The sequence below is a fragment of the Myotis daubentonii genome, chromosome 3 (genome assembly GCF_963259705.1).
Source record: "Myotis daubentonii chromosome 3, mMyoDau2.1, whole genome shotgun sequence".
In the NCBI taxonomy this organism is placed as follows: Eukaryota; Metazoa; Chordata; class Mammalia; order Chiroptera; family Vespertilionidae; genus Myotis; species Myotis daubentonii.
Window position 1 is genome coordinate 191,735,256 of NC_081842.1, and position 21,886 is coordinate 191,757,141.

The following is a 21,886-nucleotide window of genomic DNA, read 5'->3' on the forward strand; positions in this document are numbered from 1 at the left end:
TAATACTTTCAACAATAAAGATTTTAAATTTTAAGAAAAAGAAAGGGAAGCCTTCCAGAGTCCTGCAGGATGAACAACAGTTAACCAAGCAGTGGGCGTGGAGGCATGGAGAGCACGGGGTGCTCTGCGACACCCCACCCGTCAGAGGACACAGGGAGAGAGCGGGAGTGCTCGTCAGAGTCTGGAGGCGCAGACCCGGTCAGACAGGGCCTGGATGCCTCGCTGCAGAGGTGCAGGTGGAGAACCACTGGCGGATTTAAAGAAGGGGGAGGCAGGGTCAATTTTGAATACCAAGCTTACACTGTGTAGTGTGGAGGATGGGCCACAGGGAGAGAAACTGGAAAACAGAAGGCCAGATGGGAGACAGCCGCAACCTTACAAAGTTCGTAAGATTATGAACTGGCGCAGTGACATCCCAGAGGTGCGGCCATTGGAGAAGCACTCGGGGTGGCCCTGGCCCCGGCTCGGCACGGACAGGATGCGCCTGGGCGACCCTCAAAGCGGGGGTGGCCGTGGTCTAACGCGCATCTCTCGGCGAGGCCTGGACGGTCTCTGAGCAGGAGACGCACAGAGGCGGAGATGAGTTTGTCTGTTGTTGTAAGAACTTTAAAGGTGGACTCTGAGTGTCAGAATGAGGGCAGGTGGGACCAAACCCCACTGCGAGGCTCCGCTGTGAGCACACCCGAGTGGCCGCGGGTCCCCCAGTGAGCTGAGCCCGGGGACGGGGCGCCTGTGCGGGGATGGGCTCCTCCAGCAACGGGACTGCAGAGCGGACGGGGCGGGGGTGGGGGCAGGTGGGGCGAGCGGCGGGATCCACCTCGCACACCCGGCCGCCCCGGGACGGCCGTCGGCGGGCGGGACCACGCGCGGGGAGGGGCGTGGAGCGGGACGGGAGGACCCGGCCGCGGCTCCGGGGCCCGTAGGTTCTGCCAGGGGTGGGAGGAACCCGAGGGCGGGCCCAGCCCGGGGCTACCCGAGTGCAGCAGCTGTTTCCTGATCCCGGTCCGGCCGCACCCCCTTCTTGAACTTTCACCCCCGGCGCGCGACGGCGGCGGTCACGTGATCAGGGCCAACATGGCCACCGCCGCCGCTGGGAGCTGAAGTGCCGCCGCCGCCGGGCAGCCGGGGGGAATCCGCTCGCATCGCCGCCCTCGCCGGCCGGGCGGCCGCGGGGCCCGGAGCGCCGGAAGCCGGGGCTGGGACGGCACCGCGCGGCGGCCCCGGGGTCCCGTTAGAGCAGCCCCCGGCGGCTATGCCGAGGGCCCGGAGCGGCCGGCGGAGCAGGGGGGCCGGCGGGAGGGAGGAAGTAGGTTTGTTTACGGGCTGTTTGGGGCGGGACCGGCCTGGGCCGGGGTCGGTGCCGAGGCGGGGGCCGGGACTCCGGGCCGCAGCTTACGCTCTTCTCTTTTTTTGCATCTGCCCGGGCTCTTCCCCCAGACCTTCCTGCGAGTGCGAGCCAACCGGCAGACCCGGCTGAATGGTGAGTCTCGGTCGGCCCCTCCCTCCGCCCCACCCCCGGCCTCCTCCCTCCCTCGCTGCCTGCAGCTCCTGGCTTAGCCCGGCTCTCTCCGACATTGGGGCCCGCTGGCTTCCTCGCAGTCACCGTGCGTGAGTGTGTGCCAACCGCGGGGGCCGCCCTCAGTTTCCCCGTCTGTCACGTGGAGGGTATGGTCCCCAACTTTTGCCCAAGCCTCTCTCAAGGCCTTGAAGAGCCCTGGGGGGCAATAAGCGCCAGACGATGAGGAGCACGCTGCACAATTCCACTCGGGAGCTCAGCTTTGAATTTGCAAACTACTGGGACCTCACTGTACCAGCCGGCAGGGCGCTGAGGATGTTTTTCTTCCAGTTTTTAATCAGTGCCCAGTAGTGTGAATGCGGCCTCGCTGCTGAGACTTGACAATGCAATGAGATCAGGAGTTCCCACGGCAACAGGAACTAACTCATCCCAGGGCTCTTTGAGTTATCGGTCGGCCCACATTTCACAAAGGTGATCAGCGTGGGCTCGACAGCTCTGTCTGAAAGCGCACCGTGTATGCACTACCTGGCCGTCCCCCCCTCCCCCCTCTTGGATTCAAACCTCTGGAGTATTCCCATTTGCAGAACACGATTGAATGCGCCTGGCTTTTTGTACCGACTAGGGTGTGGTGTGTCTGGGGGTTGGCTGTAAGGGGCTTCGGGTCTCTGGGCCAGCTGGTAAATGATTCCCAACTCCTGGCACTTAGTTTCTGCTGCCAGGCTGAGCCTCATTCTGGGAAAGGGAAAGCATTCATTATGGGCTGGCACCATGTTGAGCATTATAGCACTTCTAAGAGGAAGGTGTTAACACACGTTTTGTAGATAAGGAAACTGAGGCTTGCAGAGGTGACACTGATTTGTTTAGAATCACACAGCTGGGGTGTAACTGAGCCATGATTTAAACTGGAGTTTGTTTTCCACCAAAGCCTGGGCTTCCCCAACCATGCCATGCTATCTATCTCCATGGCACATCTGACTTTACCTACGCAGAGGTCGCCTCTGTGTAGGGAGCGAAACTTCTCCTACCATACTTTGGTTATTTTGGCGAGAAGATAACCAAACCTACCTTGATTATCGGAGAACTTCCAGGTGATGTTTAATCCGTCAGGGTGCTTTCCTGGCACTACAAGGGATCTTCTGTGCTGGGAGGCCTGGGTAAGGAGAGCATCCACTATTGTGCCCTCTTTGGTGATTCTGTGAGGTTCATTTCTTTATTCAGTCATCACAGTGTTTATCATAGTCCCCGTCTTACAAGGGAGGCACCCCTTTGGGCTCCAGGCATGATAGGTAAAGGACCTTTTTATTCTCACACTGCGTCATACAGACTTCTAGCACTCCCAGGTCCTTTGCTCCATGCCTTTCTGATCTCTGGCATCCCTTCTCCAGCCCAGCCCTGGCTCTAGAGCAGAGATTTTTCAACCTTTTCATCCCATGGTACACGTAAACTAATTACTAAAGTTCTGTGGCAAACCAAAATATATATTTTTTGCCAAGCTGACAAAAAATAGATATAATTTTGATTCATTCACACCGGAAGGCTATTGTTGTGTTGCCTGTAGCCATATTTTTTACAATAATTCTTTATTATTGAAAGTATTGCATATGTCCCCTTTTCCCCCCCATTGACCTCCTCCAGCCCCAGCCCCAGGCCTTCACCACCCTATTGTCTGTGTCCACGGGTTATGCATATATGCATACAAGGTCTTTGGTTGATTACCTCCTACCCATCTCCCATCCTCCCCCTCCTTCACCCCCATCTTCTGTAGTCATATTTTTATTTAACAATCTAAGGGAAAAGAGTAAATAGTCAGGTATTGCATGTTTTAAAAATTCTTGTGGCACACTGGTTGAAAACTGCTGCTCTAGAGTGTCAAGGTGACGTGAACCTGAGATATCAAGGGTTAGGGCAGTCAAGACAAAGGAATTTAGATCTGTATCCACAAAATCAAGTGGGGCACCACAACATGATCACATCTATAGCAAAAGCACAGGAAATTGGAGAGATGGGCCAGGCCACAGACCAGTGTTTCTCAAACTCCATGCTCAGTCCTGCTGGGATAGTAGCTTTCCTATTGAGTTAGCTCTTTCTAGGACTACTCTGTTTTGGAGTTGGAGTGGCTCCCTGCCTCAGACCTTCAACCAGCAGGAGCTGGACCCCAAGTGCATATTCTTACTGCCCTAGCACACTCACGGGATTGATCTTTGTTGGTGCTGATCAATCAAGGGGACTCTTAAGACAGGAAAACACTTTAGGCTATTGTTTCCTATCCTGCCTTTGCCCCTTTTTTGCTACTTAAAAAGTTCCTTGATCTCTCTGAGCCTTGAGTTTCTTGATCTGTTAAAATGGATAATGCACCTGATCTACAGGATATTGAATTAAATGAGCTACCTTGTGTAAGGTATTTGGCTCTGAGCCTAACACAATTGAAGTTCTAAATTGTATTAATTCTCAACTGTGCCCCCCTCCCTAATCTGCATTCATGAGCTTCCCCCCAGGGTCAGTGTCCCTGAGAAAGTTCTTCCTGGCCCTGCAGTGGGGAACCTTTCCTTCCTTGGCTAACTCCCCCTCCCCCTAATCCCAATCCATCTGATCTCTGAGTGGCTACCCCTGCTTCTGCTGTTGCATCCAGGGAGGGGCTGGAAGGAAGAGTCCCTTGTTTTGACCCCTTCCTGCTTCAGTGACAGGAGGGCTACAGAGAGGGATTAGTGAGCTAATTAGAAATGATTGCATCTCTCAGCATTAATTAGCAGTGCTGTGGGCTTGCGGTGTGCACTTTGGAATTGAGCCCCCTGCGGGACAGCATGGCAGGCAGCCCTCTGCCTCGGGGGCCTGCCAGCCCCTCTGCACTGATTAGAAATGATGGAACAGGTTTGGGTAGGCACAGTCAGGGCTACCCTCTCAAGGTACTGTGGCTTTCTGACTCAAACTCTCTATATCTTTATGACTGGGCCTCGGTCTCCTCTTCTGTCAAATGGGACCAGTGGCCATAAGAGAATTCCTTCCTGGGATGATTCTAGGCTCTTGGCCCAGGAACAAAGTGGATTTTACCTGATGGGTGAAATCATCAGGCCCCCTGAGAGACTTTGGATTCTAACCAAGAGATGTTCTCTAAAGTTGTATATCTGACACCAAAAGAGCCCATGGTCTTTGGCCTTCTAGGGGGACACCTAGCAACGTGGAGTGTCTTTGCTCATTGCACTTCTTGAATTCTGCCGGTACGGAGGTATAGGTTGAGCTTGAGTCAGCTGTGATGAGTAGCACCTCACTGGTCTAGCTCCAGTCTCCTCCCCAGGTGCTCTTGGCAAGTGCCAGTCCCCAAAGGAGAAGGTGCTGCATAATGAGGGCCAGATCAGGCACTGAACTAAGGGGCTAATGGCTGGCAGGAGGTCAGGATGTATCAGCTGCACTGGGACCCTGGGAGCTACAGTGACCGTCTGCCTGTTCTGTGCTTTGTTTTCGGTTTCTCCATGCAGCTCGGATTGGGAAAATGAAACGGAGGAAGCAAGATGAAGGGCAGGTATGTCCCCTGTGCAGCCGCCCCCTGGCAGGATCGGAGCAGGAGATGAGTAGGCATGTGGAGCATTGCCTTTCTAAGGTAGAGGGGCCATCACCACCTACCTCCCCCTCCCTTCCCTCGTTCCCCTGAGACTAGTTGCTGACTGCCTCCAGATCTCTGTGCTGTTGGGGTCTTCACGTGGTCTCAGCAGCTTCTGCCTCGCTGTTTTTGCTCTCTTCCTTTGCTGTCACTTTCCCACCCCTCCCCTGGGGCACCAGTGGCAAATGATTGGGAAGAGGCCCAGGTCTTTGGCCTCTAGGTTGGTTTACTTCACAGGAGCCCTAGAGCTGGGGTTGGCATACCACAGCGGGGGGCCAGGGTTATGCCTTCCTTGCAGGCCCTGGGGGGAGACAGGGATGGCCTGAGACCCACGTGATCCTGCTCTCCTCTTCACAGAGGGAAGGCTCCTGCATGGCTGAGGAGGATGCTGTGGACATCGAGCATGAGAACAGCAACCGCTTTGAGGAGTATGAGTGGTGCGGGCAGAAACGGATACGGGCCACCACTCTCCTGGAAGGTGGTTTCCGAGGTACAAGCAGCCGACACATAGGCAGTGGCACTGGTGGCCAGGCCTGTGCTGGGTATCCATCTGTTGGGAGCCAAAAGGCCAGGGCTGGTGGCCGGTCATCCGTTTCACCACATGGGAACTGCAGCTGGCAGGGCTCCTTTGTGACTGTGCTGCCTGCCTGTGATGTGCATATTAAAATGGAAGTATTTGGGTGGGGAAATGGAATTGTGAGGCTGCAAGCTAGGAGTGACAAGGGGGGCTCTCGGCCTCGGGTGATACATTGAAGGTGACAGCCAAGCCACGTTAGCACCTGCATAAAATATTAAAGGGACGGTTATGCATTTATCACTCTATCCCTCTTAAGGCTGATAAATGAGAATCCAGCAACCTGATGTACACCTCCAGCACTGGGGGCCCTGAGGGCTTCCAGGCAAACACATTGGATTTTCCTCCTCCTCCTCCTCCTCCTCCTCCTCCTCTTCCTCCTCCTCAGCCCCATGTCAGAGAAATCAGTTACAGAGGAGAGAGTGAGTTATGGCAAAATCTGACCTCCTATGAGCTGCATTGGTGAATCTAATTTTAGCTCTGTTCCCATCCCTTCTGCATGGGCCCCTCTGCCCTGAAGCAAGAGGGGCCTAGGCCCAGCTGCTCCCTGCTTCCCTTGGGTTCTCCCCAGTTGCTGCAAGAGGTCTGCAGGGCCCTACTCAGCTCACTGCCCTCCCAGCTCCTTGGAGGGATATGGCGTGGCCCAGTGGGAGTCCCCCACTCACACCAGATCAGAGAGCAGACTGGTGCCCAGGGTCAGTGTCCTTTTGTCAGACTCTCCTGCCTTGGGCAGGGAAAGAGGAAGCTGCCTGCCTCCTGGCCTCCAGCTCTTCTCTCTTTCTGTGCTCAAGCACAGCTGGCACTGCAGCTTGTGGTCATTAAGTGAGCCAGTCTGCTTCCCATCTGCCTCCAGTTCTCTGGGCATCACCCTTGAGAATACTCTGTGTCTGGTCTCTGGGGAACCTCATAGCAGCTGGGAAGAGGGTCTCTGTCTCTTTGGGGCCCTGCTATTGGGGCTGGTGCTGAGGCCTGGTCTTCACGGTGCTGTCCAGTGCAGACTGGCTACACGAAGGGGCTCCAAGCCCAGGCGGGTTCTTATGCCTCTGGGCTTCTCACATTATCCAAGTGTTTGGGGACAAGCCAAAGTATAAATCAGGAAGGTTCATCAGACCCAACTGGAGCTGGGGAATGTTCGTTTGTCATTTCACTCTGGTCCTGTCCTAGAGAATGAGCAGCAAAGCCCAGGATCCTATGAATTGTACCCAGGCAGCAGCCCATGCAGCGTCTATTGCATGATGCTGCTCTGGGCTCACTGTGTTGGCTGCTGCAAATAGTCACATCCTCCATTGCTGTGGCAACTTCTTAGTCAAGGTTTCTTGGCCCTGGACTGGACATGATGGCTTCTGGGCATCAGACAGGGCTTAAGGGGATAAAGCTGCATAGGGCTTGATGATTTGACATAGTATTTCCCCTACACTGGGATGCATTTACAGAGCAGGTATGAGGGACTCCTAGGCCCTGGGCGGGTGTCGGTTTTCCCTGAGTGTTTACACTGTGAGGTTGTTCCTTTCAAGAATTCCTGAAGGGAGTTCAAAGGGGGCTTTTCTTTGAGCGATTTGGAGAGCGAGAATGAGAGTGAGACTTGAAGAGGGAACAGGGGCCAGAGGTGCCTTTATCTGCAGAGAATTGCTCCAGCTTTCCTGATAGAAGCTGCTGCTGCCTCTTAAACAGCTTAGTGCAGTCAAAAGACAGGCAGACTTGAAAGGCTGTTTTACAGTGAGATCAGCGGGGGCTACAAGGCAGAGCTGGGCGCAGTGGAGCGGAGGAGGCTGAGGCTCCTCAGTGGGGCAGGGGGTGGGGGACTATCAAAGGAAGCCCTGGCTCATCCTGACTGCCGCTGCCCCGAAAACCTGTCTGCAGAAGCTGACCATCTGTCAGTCTACCCTCCCTGGCCAGGACCACTAGGCCCCAACTCTTGAGGGGTTGGGTGTGGCCCCGCCAGGCGGGCTGGTGTCAGTGCATCGCATTGATCGCCCGCCGGGCGGGCCGGGCCGCAAGCCGGGCAGCGCGTGCTTAATGTGATTGAAAGGCAGTTAAAATGGCGGTGACCTTTTCAGGAGGAATTAGATTGCCTGCCAAGACCGGTTAGAGGGAGTGATAACGCCGGCTGAAGAAGCTGCCCGGCCGACTTCAGAGAGAAGGGAGCAGAAGCAGGATGAGCAGGCAAGCAGTGAGGCCCATTTAAGCTGTGCTGTGTGTGCTGACAGAACAGAGATTGCTGTCCTTGTTAGATATGAAAGAATTGAAGAATTGCAGATAAGTTCCTGTATCTGATCGTCCCCTACCCCTCCTCCGAGACCGGGGCCCCTTCGTCATCGTCAGTAAAGCTTCCCATCAGGCCCACTGGGAGCTGGTCTGATGGAGCAAATCGGTTGCCTAGAATGTAATCAGCTGTGGAGCCAGTGGGCAAGCAGGAGTTTTGGTGGAGACACCTGGCTGAGGAGAGCCGGCCTTAGAGATAGGACCTGTGGTTCCTGAGGGTGAGGCCCAGATAGCTCAGACCCGGGAGTGCTGAGAATTGGTATTTTAGGACAAAATGAAGGACCGGACAGAGCAGGTAAGCACTGAGATAGGACCAGCTGGAAATAGATCTTGAAGAGACTAAGGAAATGGTTAAAGATGTCAAGAGAGCAAGTTGGAAGGAACTTTCAGTGTCTAGGAAACACTGGCCTTCCCAGTTCTAGGAGAAGCCCTGGCTGTTGATTGTCCTCTAAGAACCGTATGTTTGCTAACCTGCTACTGCCATTCCTTCCCACCCAGTTAAAATTGCATGCAGGCGGCACACAGAGCCTAGTGCTTCACAGCGTTCCCTTCAGAGAGCTCAGCGGTGAGGAGAAAAAGATGCTCTTCTGGGCGCCATGCCAGCCCTGGGCAGAGCAAGGGGCCTCTTGGCTAGAGCAGCAGGCCACAGGGAAAACCTAATCATAACAGCCCTTGGAGCAAACCTACTCCTACCTGTAGTCAGTGAGATACATTGTCAGTGAGCCACACCTTCCCTCATTTCCTGTCTGTAGCTCCTGGGCTCTGGAGAAGAGACTTAAAGTGGTGAGATTTGATCCTTTCCCTGTATTGGTTGCCAGTGAAAGTTCTGCAGTTTTGAGGAGCCTGGAGCTCATAATCAGAAATGGGGAAAAAGAGGAGGGAGGGAGGGAAGGAAGGAAGGAAGGAAGGAAGGAAGGAAGGAAGGAAGGAAGGAAGGAAGGAAGGAAGGAAGGAAGGAAGGAAGGAAGGAAGGAAGAAAAGAGAGAAAAGAAATGGACAGGTTGGAGAGGATATGGGAATGATTGGATTCAGGTAAGGTGATAATGATGTGGGGGGCACATGAGCGTTAAGATAGAGGAATTTCCCAACAGGCTGCATAGGGAATGAAGGTGCTGCAGCTGTGTCTTTGAACCCTGAAGGGAAATGCACTGCTAGAATCCAGCATTGAGCGCCTTTGAATCAAACAGGTGGAAGGGCGGGTACTAGGAGAACCAGCTGTGCAGGGCCTCTGTCCTGTCCAGATCTTGGCTGAGGAACTGCATCTTTCTTGAGTCCCTGTCTTAACTTGAGGCTGGTTCCAAGTATCCTGGGTGAGGTGTCATGGAGCAGATAGGCAGGGCAGCTTAGGTACAGATTTTTTACGTGCTTATGGCTTGATAAAACTTCAGGGCCAGGTTATAATTCAAAGGGGTAAGAGGTATTGTGAGTCCAAGGGCACAGAGAAACAGGCCTTGCCCTAACTGCAATCTCCTTTGGCGCATTGGTTTCTAAAAGATGGGAGGCTCAGGTGCTAAAAATGTCCCCCAGCACAGCCCTTCTGCCTGGTCCAGTTAGTAACAGGTGTTGGAATAGCCAGCTGCTGAAGGCAGTCTTGGAATGGAGAGGGTTAGGGCTGCTGCCTTCTAAGTCCTTTAATTATAACTGTTGCCTGGTGGGAGGGGTTGGAGAGGTGGCAAGGAGCAGGGCACCTTCTGTCCCCTGTGACGACTAACGGGATTTAATCGCCTTTTGGAACACAATTGTTAAGCTGGGACGGAGGGAGTGCAGGCTGAAGGAGCACGTATCAATGATTTTAAACGGCGTCTGTCTCTGTGCGTCTCTCCTGACGTGAGGCAGTGAAACGCGTTATCGAGGAGGCCCGGAAAGTGGCTAAGTGCGTTTGACACACGCCAACTCCCTGCCTCCACACTGGATAATTGCATTGTCAACTGTTCAGCGAGGTGGCAGGTGACACTGCAGGCCGATTGATTGTCCCGCATCGCAGCTCCCCAGACTGTCAGCTCCCCAATCGATGGCGTTTACACAAGACACCGTAACTGCATCTGTAACTAATTCCAGTGTAAAACTCTCCGGAAGCTGCTGCCCCTGCCCCCCTCTCCTCTTTGGAGAGCACAGACCTCTGGAGGGACCCAAGACTTGCCTTTCTCCCTAAGTTCTGGTTTTGTTGGGAGCAGTAGGTGAGGAAATGAATGGCTCCGTTTTTGTGGGTTTCAGGTTCCAGGACATTACAGCCCCCAGTAAACAGGCGTCTCCAGTTTCTCAATCGATTATTTGATCAATTGATTAAATTAACACTGATCTTTTTTTTCTTTTTTCCCCCCTTCTCAATGACCCAGGAAGAAATGAGTTTATAGGAGGGGGGTCATTTTTATAAAATTTAGACTTGCCTATCATTTCTGCACTTAACCCTCTCCTTCTCAATTGCTAAGAGCTCACTTGGCAGGAAGGTATTTTTCGCATTGCCTGCCCTCCCAGGACTGGGACGCACTGTGTTGAGCATCACTGACCACCAGGCTTAATTTGCCTGTAGGCAGCAGCCCAGCCCTTTGTGCCACCTTAAGGTGGGGCCAGGCCTAGCCGGTTTGGCTCAGTGGATAGAGTGTTGGCCTGCAGACTAAAGGGTCCCAGGTTCTATTCCAGCCAAGGGCACATGCCCGGGTTGCGGCTCGATCCCTCTGCCCCCCCGCCTCCCCCCCAGTAGGGCACGTGCAGGAGGCAGCCAATCAATGATTCTCTCTCATCATTGATATTTCTGTCTCTCTCTCTCCCTTCCTTTCTGAAATCAATAAAAATATATATATTTTTTAAAAAGGTGGGGCCAAACCATAGCAAGGGACCTCCTTAGTGACTAAAGGGTTCCCTGGGTCATCTTGGAGGTCCTGGGTGCTGAGTCCCTTCCCTGGGCAGCAGCAGCAGCAGGAGTGGCAGCTTGCCTGTTACCCCCCAAAGCTACATGGAACAGGAGCCAGAGGCTTGGAAAGGAGCTCTGTGCCATCTTGCATCTGAGTACTGGCTTGGGATGTTCCAGCAGCTGAGAACATAAAATGACTGTGGAGCCTTTTTCTCAAAGCCGGTGGGGGGAGGGGCGGGGGGTAAGCTGGAGGGGGCACTGTCTGCATAAAACGGCTTTATGGCCGTTTCTTTTTATTATGATTCTGCCAGAAGTCAGCAAGTGACATTTCATTAAGAAAATAAAGTTTAATGTGCTAGGAAGGAGGTTGGAGCAGGCTGGGGCAGCACAGGAGTGAAATTGGCGGCAGCAGCCTATTCTGAACACCTGTGGGGGTAGGGAGAGGTTCCCAACATCTGTTTCCAGTAGCGGATGGTGTCAGGGTCAGAGAAAACTGCTCAGACCCAAGACAGAGCCCTTTTCCTCGGGAAACGAGGTGTCGTGCTCTCTGTCCTGCCTGACTGGTCAGAGGTACAGAAGGTGGACTGGGGCTGGTAGGGAAGATTGTGTCCTGAGAAGTTTCTCCAGGCCACCAGCTAGTCAGGCCTTGGCCTGCCTTCTAGCGCAGGGCTCCTAGGACCTATTGGAGCAGCAAGTAGCCATTATTGCTCCGGTGTGTGGTATGGTACCTGTTGTGGGCCTGGCCAGCTCTGCTGGATGACGCTGAAATCACAGTCGTGAGTCACACTGGGGCTTTCAATCTGGTGAGGGTCAGTGACAATAAATATGATTTGGGGGTTGCATAGGAAAGAGCACATTTAGAGGAAATATCTGGAGAAGTCTCATCCATACTCAGCACCTTGAGGGTAAGAATCAGATCTTGAAACTTTGTGTCCTCAGTGTAAAGCCAGGCAGAGGATGAGTCCCGTAAAGGTTGAAGGAATGTTGTTGAGGTGAGAGTTCATTCAGGAAGTATTTATAGAGCAACTACTGTGTGTAGGCACTGTGACTGAATAGTAGAAGGCATGGTTGAGCCAGCCACACTTGGCAGCATGAGCAGGCATGTGTTCTGTGGACCAGGAGGGCCAAGGTTCTAGGCAGACATAACAGGAGGTCTGAAGGCATGGGGGCAAGAGAAAACATGTAGGGTTTGGGAAACTACAGTAACTATGTTCTGCTGGAACATTCAAGTCCTGCTCCATGCCTGGCGGCAATAGGACTGAAGAGAAAAGGACTTCAAGCCACAGGCTGCTTTAAGTGTTGAGAAGCTGGGGCTTCGGGGTGCCCTGTTTTCTCAGCTTTGCCATGGGTTCTTTGATTTCCTTTCTGCCCAATAGGCAGGGCTGGGTAGGGCCAGGCTGAGCTGAGGATGTGAGGCTGACTGCTGAGCTGTGTGTACTTGGGGGAGGGGGGTTGGCAGGGCTTGGGGGGGTACACGCTGTAAGTGAACCTGATAGCTACATTCTGATTGATGGCGGAGTTTGTCTCCCAAACTGTCAGAGGGTTTATAGAGGTGCCACTCACCTACAAGGCAGGAATTGCTTGTCAGGACACCTGGCCGTGAATAGGAGACAGAGCTGTAACTTGGTGTTTTCTCAGCTTAATGGCCCTGCTGCTGACCTGCCTGCATTTGTTGATGCCTTGAGTATGGAGGTCAAATGAGGACTGTCAGAAGGGGTGGAACCTAGGCATGCCTAGCCTTTCTCTTTCCCTGGTGCTGCTTACCTCTGGGATGGGTGGGACCTTTGTCAGGCCAGAGACCAGAGACAGAAGGGAGAAAGGTTGGGAAGAAAATGTTTTTGAAATGGGCTTGAAAGATGGAGAACATTCCAGATGGAGTGAATAGCATGAGCAGTCTTAAGAGCAGGACATGCAGAGTTATGCTTAAGGTGCAGTAAGTAGTCTGTCCATATGCATAGGGCTTGTGGAGTGAAATGAGGGGAAAAGATCCTAATGGGTCTGGCTGAGGAGCCAGACTGGATTGTGCTTGCAGTGAGGAGCCATAGTCAGTTTTGGAGCAAGGAAAAGAAGGGTCAGAACTACATGGGAAGCAGGATGAAGGAACAGACAAGAGGCTTGAGGACCCATTACGAGACTGTTACCTGATGAGGGTATAAGAGCCTGAGAATGGAAAGAAAGGACAAGAAATTTCTGAGATCATCGGGCAAAATTCTGAGCTTATTCCTCATCTCTTTAAGGATTTCCTTTCTGATTCCACTCCTGACAGATTCCATTGCTTTCATCTCTTTCTATCCTAGAAGGGCTACTTTGTGGCCAGTGAGAAGTGAGTGGTCTGAGACCACTAGCGGCTAGTTTATGAAACCACTTGGAGCAGCGAACAGTGGCTGAGAAGGATGAGTTATGCAGAGTGAAAGGGACTGAAATATCAGACCACTTCTGAGGGAAGACAGGTGGGGAGGGAGGAGCAGCTTTGTGGCTTCTGGCTGGGCTCTCAGGAAGAGAAGTCCTGGAAGACAGGCCACATGATGAGGGAGCGGGCCTAGTGTAGCTTCAGCAGCTCCTGCCCCGTTGGCCAAGAGTCTCCCTGTGGCCGGACCAGTTGCATTTGGTGGGGTCAGCTGCCTGCCTGGCCCTGCCTCCGCCCAGCCTGGTTGCCTTTGAGAAGCAGGTGTGCATGCCTCTCCTCTCATCTGTCCCCTCCTAATCCCTTTATAACTGCACTTGTCCAGGAATCTGGGCTGAGTGAGGTGGAGATGAATAATTAATGTCAGTCGCTTCAGACACCAAATATTTGAACAGCTGCCTGGTGTTTTTGCTGGCAAGGACCTGGCAGCCAAAATCAGGATGTTGACTGGGGTCCTGCTGTATGGCTCTGACTGGCCTTAGCCAGCCTGCTCTCCCCTCTGATGGACTTCTCTGTCTGGACCATGGGACACAAGGAATGCCAAGGACTTGGATGGGGTGATCTTGTAAGACCAGAATGTGTTCTCTTCCTGCTCTTCCTCGATCTGGACAGCAGGCTTGGGTATCTCCTGAAGACCTGAGGTAGTATTTGAAGGGGCTAGTTTATGAAACCACTTGTAGCAGCAAGCAGTGGCTGAGAAGGATGAGTTATACAGAGTGAAAGGGACTGAAATATCAGAGTCCAGAGCACCTAAGTATCTGGCTCTCTATATTCCAGGCCCAAGTTTCTGTCTGGGCCTTATCTGGCCCAAAAGTTGACCCCCACCTAGAGGCAACAGAAGAGGCACCCTTGGCTTGGTCTTGTTGGCCCCCCAATCCTCACATCCTGCTTCCCACAGGCTCTGGCTTCGTCATGTGCAGCGGCAAAGAGAATCCGGACAGTGATGCTGACTTGGATGTGGATGGGGATGACACTCTGGAGTATGGGAAGCCACAGTATCCTTGGGGCACTGTGGGACAAGGTGGGGCTTGTGGGATAGGCCAAAGGGAAAGCAAAGTAGCTAATACCTCTGGCACTTACCCCCCCTCCCTGGGGTCAGTGTCTCAGTTCTGGCCAGGATTCAACCCTCAAGTCCTGCTGCAAACTAGGATCCATTGTCCTTGACCACCATGCCAGATACACGGAGGCTGACGTCATCCCCTGCACAGGCGAGGAGCCTGGTGAAGCCAAGGAGAGAGAGGCGCTCCGGGGTGCAGTCCTAAAGCAAGTGTGGGCACAGGCTTGGGGGTGGGCTAGAGGGGGATGGGAAGCCCTGAGGCAGGGGTCAACCTGATACCCACTCTCAGGGCTGTCCTTGCCTGCCTTCGAGCTCACTTTGTTCTTTCTCCTTCCTTTCCTCTAGTGGCGGCCCTCCCAGCACGCGCATCACACCTGAGTTCTCTAAATGGGCCAGTGATGGTAAGTGTTAACACAGGTTAGGAGGAGTGGGGGGAAGGGGACATCCTTTGGGTAGTGGTGGGACTCAGGCCCAACCCCTCCCCGATGCTGCCCAGTCTGGCCATAGTATGAGTTGCCTCTCTATCCCAACAGAGATGCCATCTACCAGCAACGGGGAGAGCAGCAAGCAGGAGGCCATGCAGAAGACATGCAAGAATAGTGACATCGAAAAGTGAGTGGCCAGAAGGGGAACCCTTGGGACAGCAGTTCCGTAGGAAGAGGGGCCACCAAGGTTCCAGGCCCTCCCTTAGTCCTGCAGCCCTGGGCACACAGCCGACAGTGGGGCCCAGCTGGTGCTAAGCATGACTCTGAATTGATCATTGGGCCACGGCCCTGGGCGCCTTGTTGGAGGGAGGAGCAGTCCGCCCGCCTGCCTGCCTGCCTGCCTGCCTGCACGCCTGCTACAGCGGCCTCCACCCGGGGAATGTGATGTATGGCCGCCCAGCCCAGCCGGCACACTTGATTCATCTCCAGTTTCTGTTTCTTAATCGGGAGCTAAATTGGTTTCATTTTTCTTGTCTGGGGTGGCGCTTGCAGTGAGTTTTAGGCAGGAGCATTGGGTCTCATCACTTCTGGTTGGAATTTTTGGCCGAGGTTCACTGGCAAGGGAAAGGGGACTCCCTTAGCACTTAATCCAGGGGGCCTGGATCCCCAGAAGCCACAAGGACTTAAAATCAGCTGGGCTCTGTATTGCCTTTCCAGAAACCCAAGCAAGGCCAGTTCTAGCCTCAGGAGGTGGCATTGTCCAGTTTGAGGTGTCTGGAGCTGCTGCCTTTGGCCACTGCTTAACTCCCACACCCATCCCCTCCCTCCACTGGGGGCAGGTTGCCTGGGGTTAAAAGGCAGCCTCTTCATTCCAGGACCAGTGTTCCATCTTGCCTTCTGCCAGGAGAGTGGATTGCAGGCCGGTGCAGGGCCGGGTCGGTGGCCCAGGGTCACCTCCCATTTGTTTCCCTCCATTTTGTGTTGTCATAAATTCATTCCAGCCCGTTGTGGTTGATCAGTTTATCTCGGCCGGGGCCGCAAGTGCTGCTGGCATGATGTATGGGCCGCGGCGCAGGGCCCGGCTGCCCATGAATCACCGCAGCTGCTCTGTGTCAGCGCCGGAGCGGGCCGCACGGGTTCGGCGCAACCAGCTTGGGGAGGGGGAAGGAATGACGTATGGATGTTTATTTAATAATTCTCTCCTACTCCAGCTGAGCAGGGCGGGCGGGGCCATAAGGGGCGCCCACCCTCGTCTGAAGGGGCTGCTCATAAATCAGAAAGACAAGATCATTAATCAGGGATGGCGCCCGAAGGGGAGGTGGGGGCCAGAGCCAGTGGCCATCCATGAAGGTACTACCCACCCAAAGCTGGGGAAGTCGGGATTTCTGTCCCACCTGTATGAGCACAGGCAGGGCTGTGGAACAGGTTGGGGACTGGCTCAGTCCTTGGATCTGGGTCTGCCTGGGTTGGGGCCCGTTAGTCCCCATGACTTTTCCTTGTACACAATATGGTTTCCCACCCTAGATCTGTTTCATAACCCAGGGAAGGGGGAAAGCAGGATGCCATGGCTGCTTCTAGGAAATTCTCCACCCTATCTGTGCCCTGGAGGGACTCAGGAATAGCTCACAACCAACCTGGGTCGGGGGCTGGAAGCAAAGAGTAGAGGCATGGTATATGCTGAGCAAATCCAGGATAGGGTGGGCTCTGGGGTTAGATGTGGCCTTGGAGCTTTTGGAGATGGAGTGGGAAATGGCTTCATTCTCTCCTGGCCCCATCCTTTATGCCTTTCCAGTTCTAGCTCATTCTCTGGTTTGGGGTTTGAGAGTTAGTTTTCTACTCTGGGGTAAGCTGCCCCCAGCTCCATGCCTTAAGTTTCCCCTTCTCTGAAATAACCACATAGCAAATGCCCAGTCTGGTCCTTAGAAAGGCAGGGAGCATAGCTACCCATCCTTGTCTCATCAGGAATTAATAGCAGTCCAGATGGGGATGGTACATATGGCATTGGGCAAAATGCCAGGGGAGGAGCCAGCTGCATAGGTGCTTGTAAGGAGAGTGGGGGTGGTTAAGGCTTCCAGAGCTGGAAAGTTGAATGAATACTCTCAGGGAATCAGCCAGAGCCTTTCTCAGCTTCCCTGGAGAGAGGCAGGGCAGAGAGAATCATGGACCCATGGAGTGATGGCTCTAGAACAGTGGTTCTCAACCTTCCTAATGCCACGACCCTTTAATACAGTTCCTCATGTTGTGGTGACCCCCAATTTCATTGTTGCAAATTGAACATAATTAAAGCATAGTGATTAATTACAAAAACAATATGTAATTATATATGTTTTCGATGGTCTTAGGCGACCCCTGTGAAAGGGTCATTCAACCCCCAAAGGGGTCGCGACCCACAGGTTGAGAGCCGCTGCTCTAGAGCATCCCTGATAGAGGGACACAGCCATCAGAAGTCACGTTGTTGCTAGTACTACCCTGAGAGAGAAAGGTCAGAGATCAAAGTTGGTTGCTGTCTTAAGGCTTAGTTTCTATCCTGTCATAGCCTCTTCCAACATCCTCAACAGGTTCCCTTTGCCTGTGAGATAAACTTCACTTTCTTCCGATGGCGGCATCTGAGGTCCTCATGGATACTGCCTCCTTTCCCACCATCGCTTTCTGCTTAGCCCTGGCGAGCCTTCAAGCCAGATGGGGCCCTTAGGCTTGGCCTTCGCTCCGGTGTTCCTCGATCTGGGGGCCTGTCTCCTGGGTCTCGTCGGTGTAGAATAGCGGTCACTCACAGTTATTGGTTGACCACAGAATCAGTCTGACAGAGTTTAAATCCCATCTTCCCCATCCTGAACCTTGGGCAGGCTACTTAATGTTTCAGTTCTGCTTTAGTTTCTTCCTGTATAAAACGGGAATATTATAATCTCCTCATGGGGTTTTTGTAAGGTGCAAATAAGGTCATTTTCAGTCCCTCAGTACCATCCCTGGCATTTAGTAAGTGCTTAATAAATTTTAGCTTTTATTTGTATTTTCATTATTATTCCCTAAAGCCCTCTCCAGGAACATCTTTTCTATTCCTCCAGGAAGCATTCTTCTCCCTCTGTGAGCTCCTCTAGGTTCTGTTCACTTGTTTTAGAAGGGGAGGGACGGATCACTCCCTGAGATAGTCCCACTATTCCCTGCTCAGTATCGCAGCCCAAAGAGTCTTCAAGAGGTGGTAGGGACCTTCTTGTGCAGTGCCTGGACAATAGGTGAGGACCCGGAGACACAACAAGGAGCCCTTGAGCAGGCCAGGCCTGTTCCCCAGGGACTTGTATTATGTGGGACTCATCCAGTCCCCTCATCTCTCACTCTCCCTGCAGTTTGGACTGGCTCTTTATTTGGCAAATGTATGTTCATGCTCAAATGTTTGTTCATACTCACGTGCCTAGTGTGGAGCTAATGTCCATAGTCATGTTGGTGGGGTGAGTAGCTTCCCCTCAGGGAACTGAGTCTAGCAGAGACGAAGACATTTGTAGTTATATTGCTGTGGCGGAGTCCAGTACAGCGGCTGGAAGAGCACAGAAGAGGCAGCCACCAATGGGCTTCTGGGAAGAGGTGGGAACTAAAGCTAGGCCTGAACCATGAGGTGGAACCTAGTGAGGTAGGAGGTGGGGATGGGTGATCCAGAAGCAGAAAGTGTCAAGAAGCCAAGGGAATGAAAAACAGTGGCATGTGGGGAAACGTAGTATTTTGGTGTGGGTAGAGCTTAAAGTAGAAACCGTCAAATTTGTGAAATTCTAGTTGCTGGGAGAACAGAATGGAATGAGGGGACTGGCAGTATAGAAGCCATGCCATTCAGGTTAGCGGAGTCACCCATAGGAGAAACCGTGAGGACCTGGATGAGTGATGGCAGAGGCAGGAAGAAGTGAGGAAATTCCAGAGTTTTAGGGACCAGATGACTGATTTTGGATCAGGGGGATCGCTTCTCAGCCTTTTGGCTAAGATCAAGTGAATGTCAGAGGTAAAAAGGATGGTTTCAGGAAGGAATCGTTTGAGAATGGTTCCCAGATATCTGGTTTAGAAATTCAGCAGGATGGAGATGGAGGAACAAGGAGGGTGAGGGGTTCAGTCTGGAATGTGGAGTTCGCTGATATAGGATATGAGCAGGGGCATCTGGGAGCTACTTGTATTTGTGGTTCTAGAATTCAAGGGTGTGGATTGAAGGTTTAGATTAAGGATGCCAGCCTGCAGTCTGCCCAACGAATGCTGTCTTCTTTACAGAATAACCGAAGATTCAGCTGTGACCACATTTGAGGCCCTGAAGGCTCGGGTCAGGGAACTTGAACGGCAGCTATCCCGTGGGGACCGCTACAAATGCCTCATCTGCATGGTGAGAGGAGGGGGGCCTATGGGTGCCCTTGGTCAGGCTTCAGTGCCCCCTAGGGTTTGGAGAGGGTCTCTGCACTGTCATCTGACCTCTTTAGAGGGTGGGCCAACCTCAGTGTGATCCCTTCTCTGCCCACCTCCTCCCTAGGACTCATACTCGATGCCCCTAACGTCCATCCAGTGTTGGCATGTGCACTGCGAGGAGTGCTGGCTGCGGACCCTGGTGAGGTGGCATGGGGATTGGGGGATGGGTGGTTGTTTTGGGGTACTGCCCAGATGTCCTTGCTTATGCTTGAGCCTGCTTTGAGAGAGGAATGAGGAGGGGCGAGGGGGAGCAGGAGCATAGAACACAGCCATAAGCCAGGATCCCCGCCCCCTCCCCAAGCTCACCACATTCTCGCCTCCCCGCTCTGTGGGGTCACTTCTTGCTCCCTTCGTCTGCCCTCACCCCCCAGAAGGGAAGGCCCACTGTGTCACACATACTGGTGAGACCCTGGGTCAGGAGGCGGCTGGGTGTGGGGAAGCAGGACCGGGGCCTCAGCCCCTCCCCCTCCCATTACTAAGCTCCCTCTGCTCCTGCCCCTGTTCTTCGCTCGGGAGCAGCCATTAAAATGTCGCCCGGAGACAGCAATAAAAGGCCCGGACGTGGGCTCTGTGTCCTGATCAAAGGCCGTGTGTAATCTCGTTAGGGCCTCGGCAGCCACAGCTGGACCCAGCCTTGTTCTCATTACTGGGGCTCCTGCTGCGGGGCTGGCCAGGCGGTTTGATCCTGGCATCCCCCCAACACAGGAGCGTGCCTGCCTGCTCACAGAGGCTGCCCATGCTTCCCAGCCTTGGCTGACAGGACCAAGGTGCCAGCACACAACTGGTATAAGCCCAGTGCTCACATGAGCAAGCATGCAGCACTGTGTGCATAACCAAAGCCTTCCCTGTTCTCCCCGCAGGGTGCCAAGAAGCTGTGCCCTCAGTGCAACACCATCACAGCACCCGGAGACCTGCGGAGAATCTACTTGTGAGCTAGCCACCCCAGGCAGGCCTTGCCTGAAGCAGCCCCACCTGCCGCCTCTGTGATGTGACCCTAACCCTTGTACATACTTGCACACAGGTTCCCCATGTACATACATGTACACACGCACGCACACACACAGGCCTCTGGAGCCAGAGTGGATGTAGAGGCCCAGGCCCTGCCACACTCCCACCAGGATTGGGGACCATACCTGTTCCAGGTTCTGTTCCCAGGGTGGGGCAGGGAGGTGTAGGTGGGGTGGGTAGCAGGGCAAGGCTCCTGAGATCCAGCCCCCAGACCGACCGACTGACAGACAGACAGATAGACATGCAAACACCAGACTGAAGCACATGTAATATAGACGTGTATGTTTACAATGTTGTGTATAAATGGGATAACTCCCCCCTCGCCTCTCCCGTCCCCTTTGGTTGTATGATTTTCGTTTTTTAAGAACACCTGGAAGCAGTGCCTCCTTCAGGGCTGGCTGGGGGCTCGGCCCATCCACCTCTTGGGGTGCCTGCCTCTCCCTCTCCCATGGTGTCCCTTCCCTCTCCCATGTGCTCGGTGTTCAGTGGTGTATATTTCTTCTCCCAGACATGGGGCACATGCCCCAAGGGACATGATCCTCTCCTTAGTCTTAGCTCCTGGGGCTCTTTATAAGGAGTTGGGGGGGAGGAGGCACAAAAATGGGAACCGAGCCACAGCAGGGGCTGAGATTGGGGCTGGATGAGGGTGCTCCTGGCTGCCCAGCCTTCTACCAAGAACCAGTCCTGGGATTAGAGCTGCTGTTCCCAGGGAAGAGTGTCGTCTCCCCGCCCCTCCCGTGGGCCCATGGTGTGATGCTGTGTCTGTATATTCTATACAAAGGTACTTGTCCTTTCCCTTTGTAAACTACATTTGACATGGATTAAACCAATATAAACAGCTGCTGCCTGTGTGTGTGTGTGTGTGTGTGTGCAGGGAGGGATGGATGACGGGGTGTACACAGGCAGTTAAGAGGTTAATTCCTGGCAGCAATGGGGGAAAGGACTTGGCTGTGGGTGTGTGAAGCAGTACAGCGTTGGTCTGCTCAGGGACCCTGGAGCACTACGTCTGTGGGGGTGGGGCTGGGGACCTAGACTCCTGACTATTGATGGGTGGGGGCTCCAGGTTAATTCCTTATCGATGTGGAATCGTCAGCTCATTAATCACAGAAGAGGTCAGAGCTTGGGGGTACAGAGGGGATGCAAGCTCTAGCCCCCAATCTAGGGAAGGGGCAGCTATAAGCTTGGGTGAAAAGCCTCTGTCCCTTTCCAGTTCCCTGAAACAAGCCAGGGACCAGAAATGGAACCACTGCCTCAGCACCACCGTGAACCTCTTCTCTTCAACCAGCCCAGTACAGCCACTGCCTGGTCCTCAATGGAAACAGTAGAAACCCCTGTTATCCAAGATGAGCCTCAAGGCAGACAACTGAGGTTGGCGGCTAGCACTGAAGATGCTGCTCTGTCACATCCCCACAGCTGCCCCCTGCCCGTGAGTGATCAGCATCTCACTTGGTGTCTGGTCAGAGCAGTGCTCAAAGCTGCAGATGAGTACTTGCCCACCACGGAGCTTGTTTTGAGAAAATAAGATTCTGATATTTAAAACCCCAGCGTATCTCCATTAACTCCAGACTCCTATTTACAAGCCCTCACAGGCCAGGTCTGCCCTCCATCTTCCCAAATCAGCTGCCTCCGGCACACCAATCTCTGGGTGCCCACGGGGCATACTATGGAATCGGGTCCAGTTGGCAGCTCCTGCCTCCTGCACTCAAATCACCCTGGATGGAGACCAGCAGAAGCCTTTCAAAGCCCCAGGCCCAACTTGATGG

At 53.6% G+C, this 21,886-nt stretch overlaps 1 protein-coding gene across 3 annotated transcripts; it reads left to right on the forward strand.

The window, feature by feature from the left end:
- Positions 1-1,046: 1,046 nt before the first annotated feature.
- On the forward strand, positions 1,047-20,964 carry LOC132231213 (E3 ubiquitin-protein ligase RNF220-like). 3 transcript variants are annotated; one of them, XM_059689963.1, is made up of 11 exons: positions 1,047-1,306; positions 1,438-1,480; positions 4,990-5,111; positions 5,469-5,601; positions 14,101-14,197; positions 14,379-14,465; positions 14,605-14,660; positions 14,793-14,871; positions 18,927-19,035; positions 19,180-19,254; positions 19,976-20,964. In XM_059689963.1, exons 1-11 carry the CDS (start codon positions 1,253-1,255, stop codon positions 20,045-20,047), a joined length of 927 nt encoding a protein of 308 aa, XP_059545946.1. In that variant the 5' UTR covers positions 1,047-1,252; the 3' UTR covers positions 20,048-20,964. The 3 variants fall into 3 exon arrangements, with proteins under 3 accessions (XP_059545946.1, XP_059545947.1, XP_059545948.1); XM_059689964.1 differs by having other exon boundaries at positions 4,990-5,033; XM_059689965.1 differs by having other exon boundaries at positions 1,048-1,310.
- The last annotated feature ends 922 nt before the right edge of the window (positions 20,965-21,886 follow it).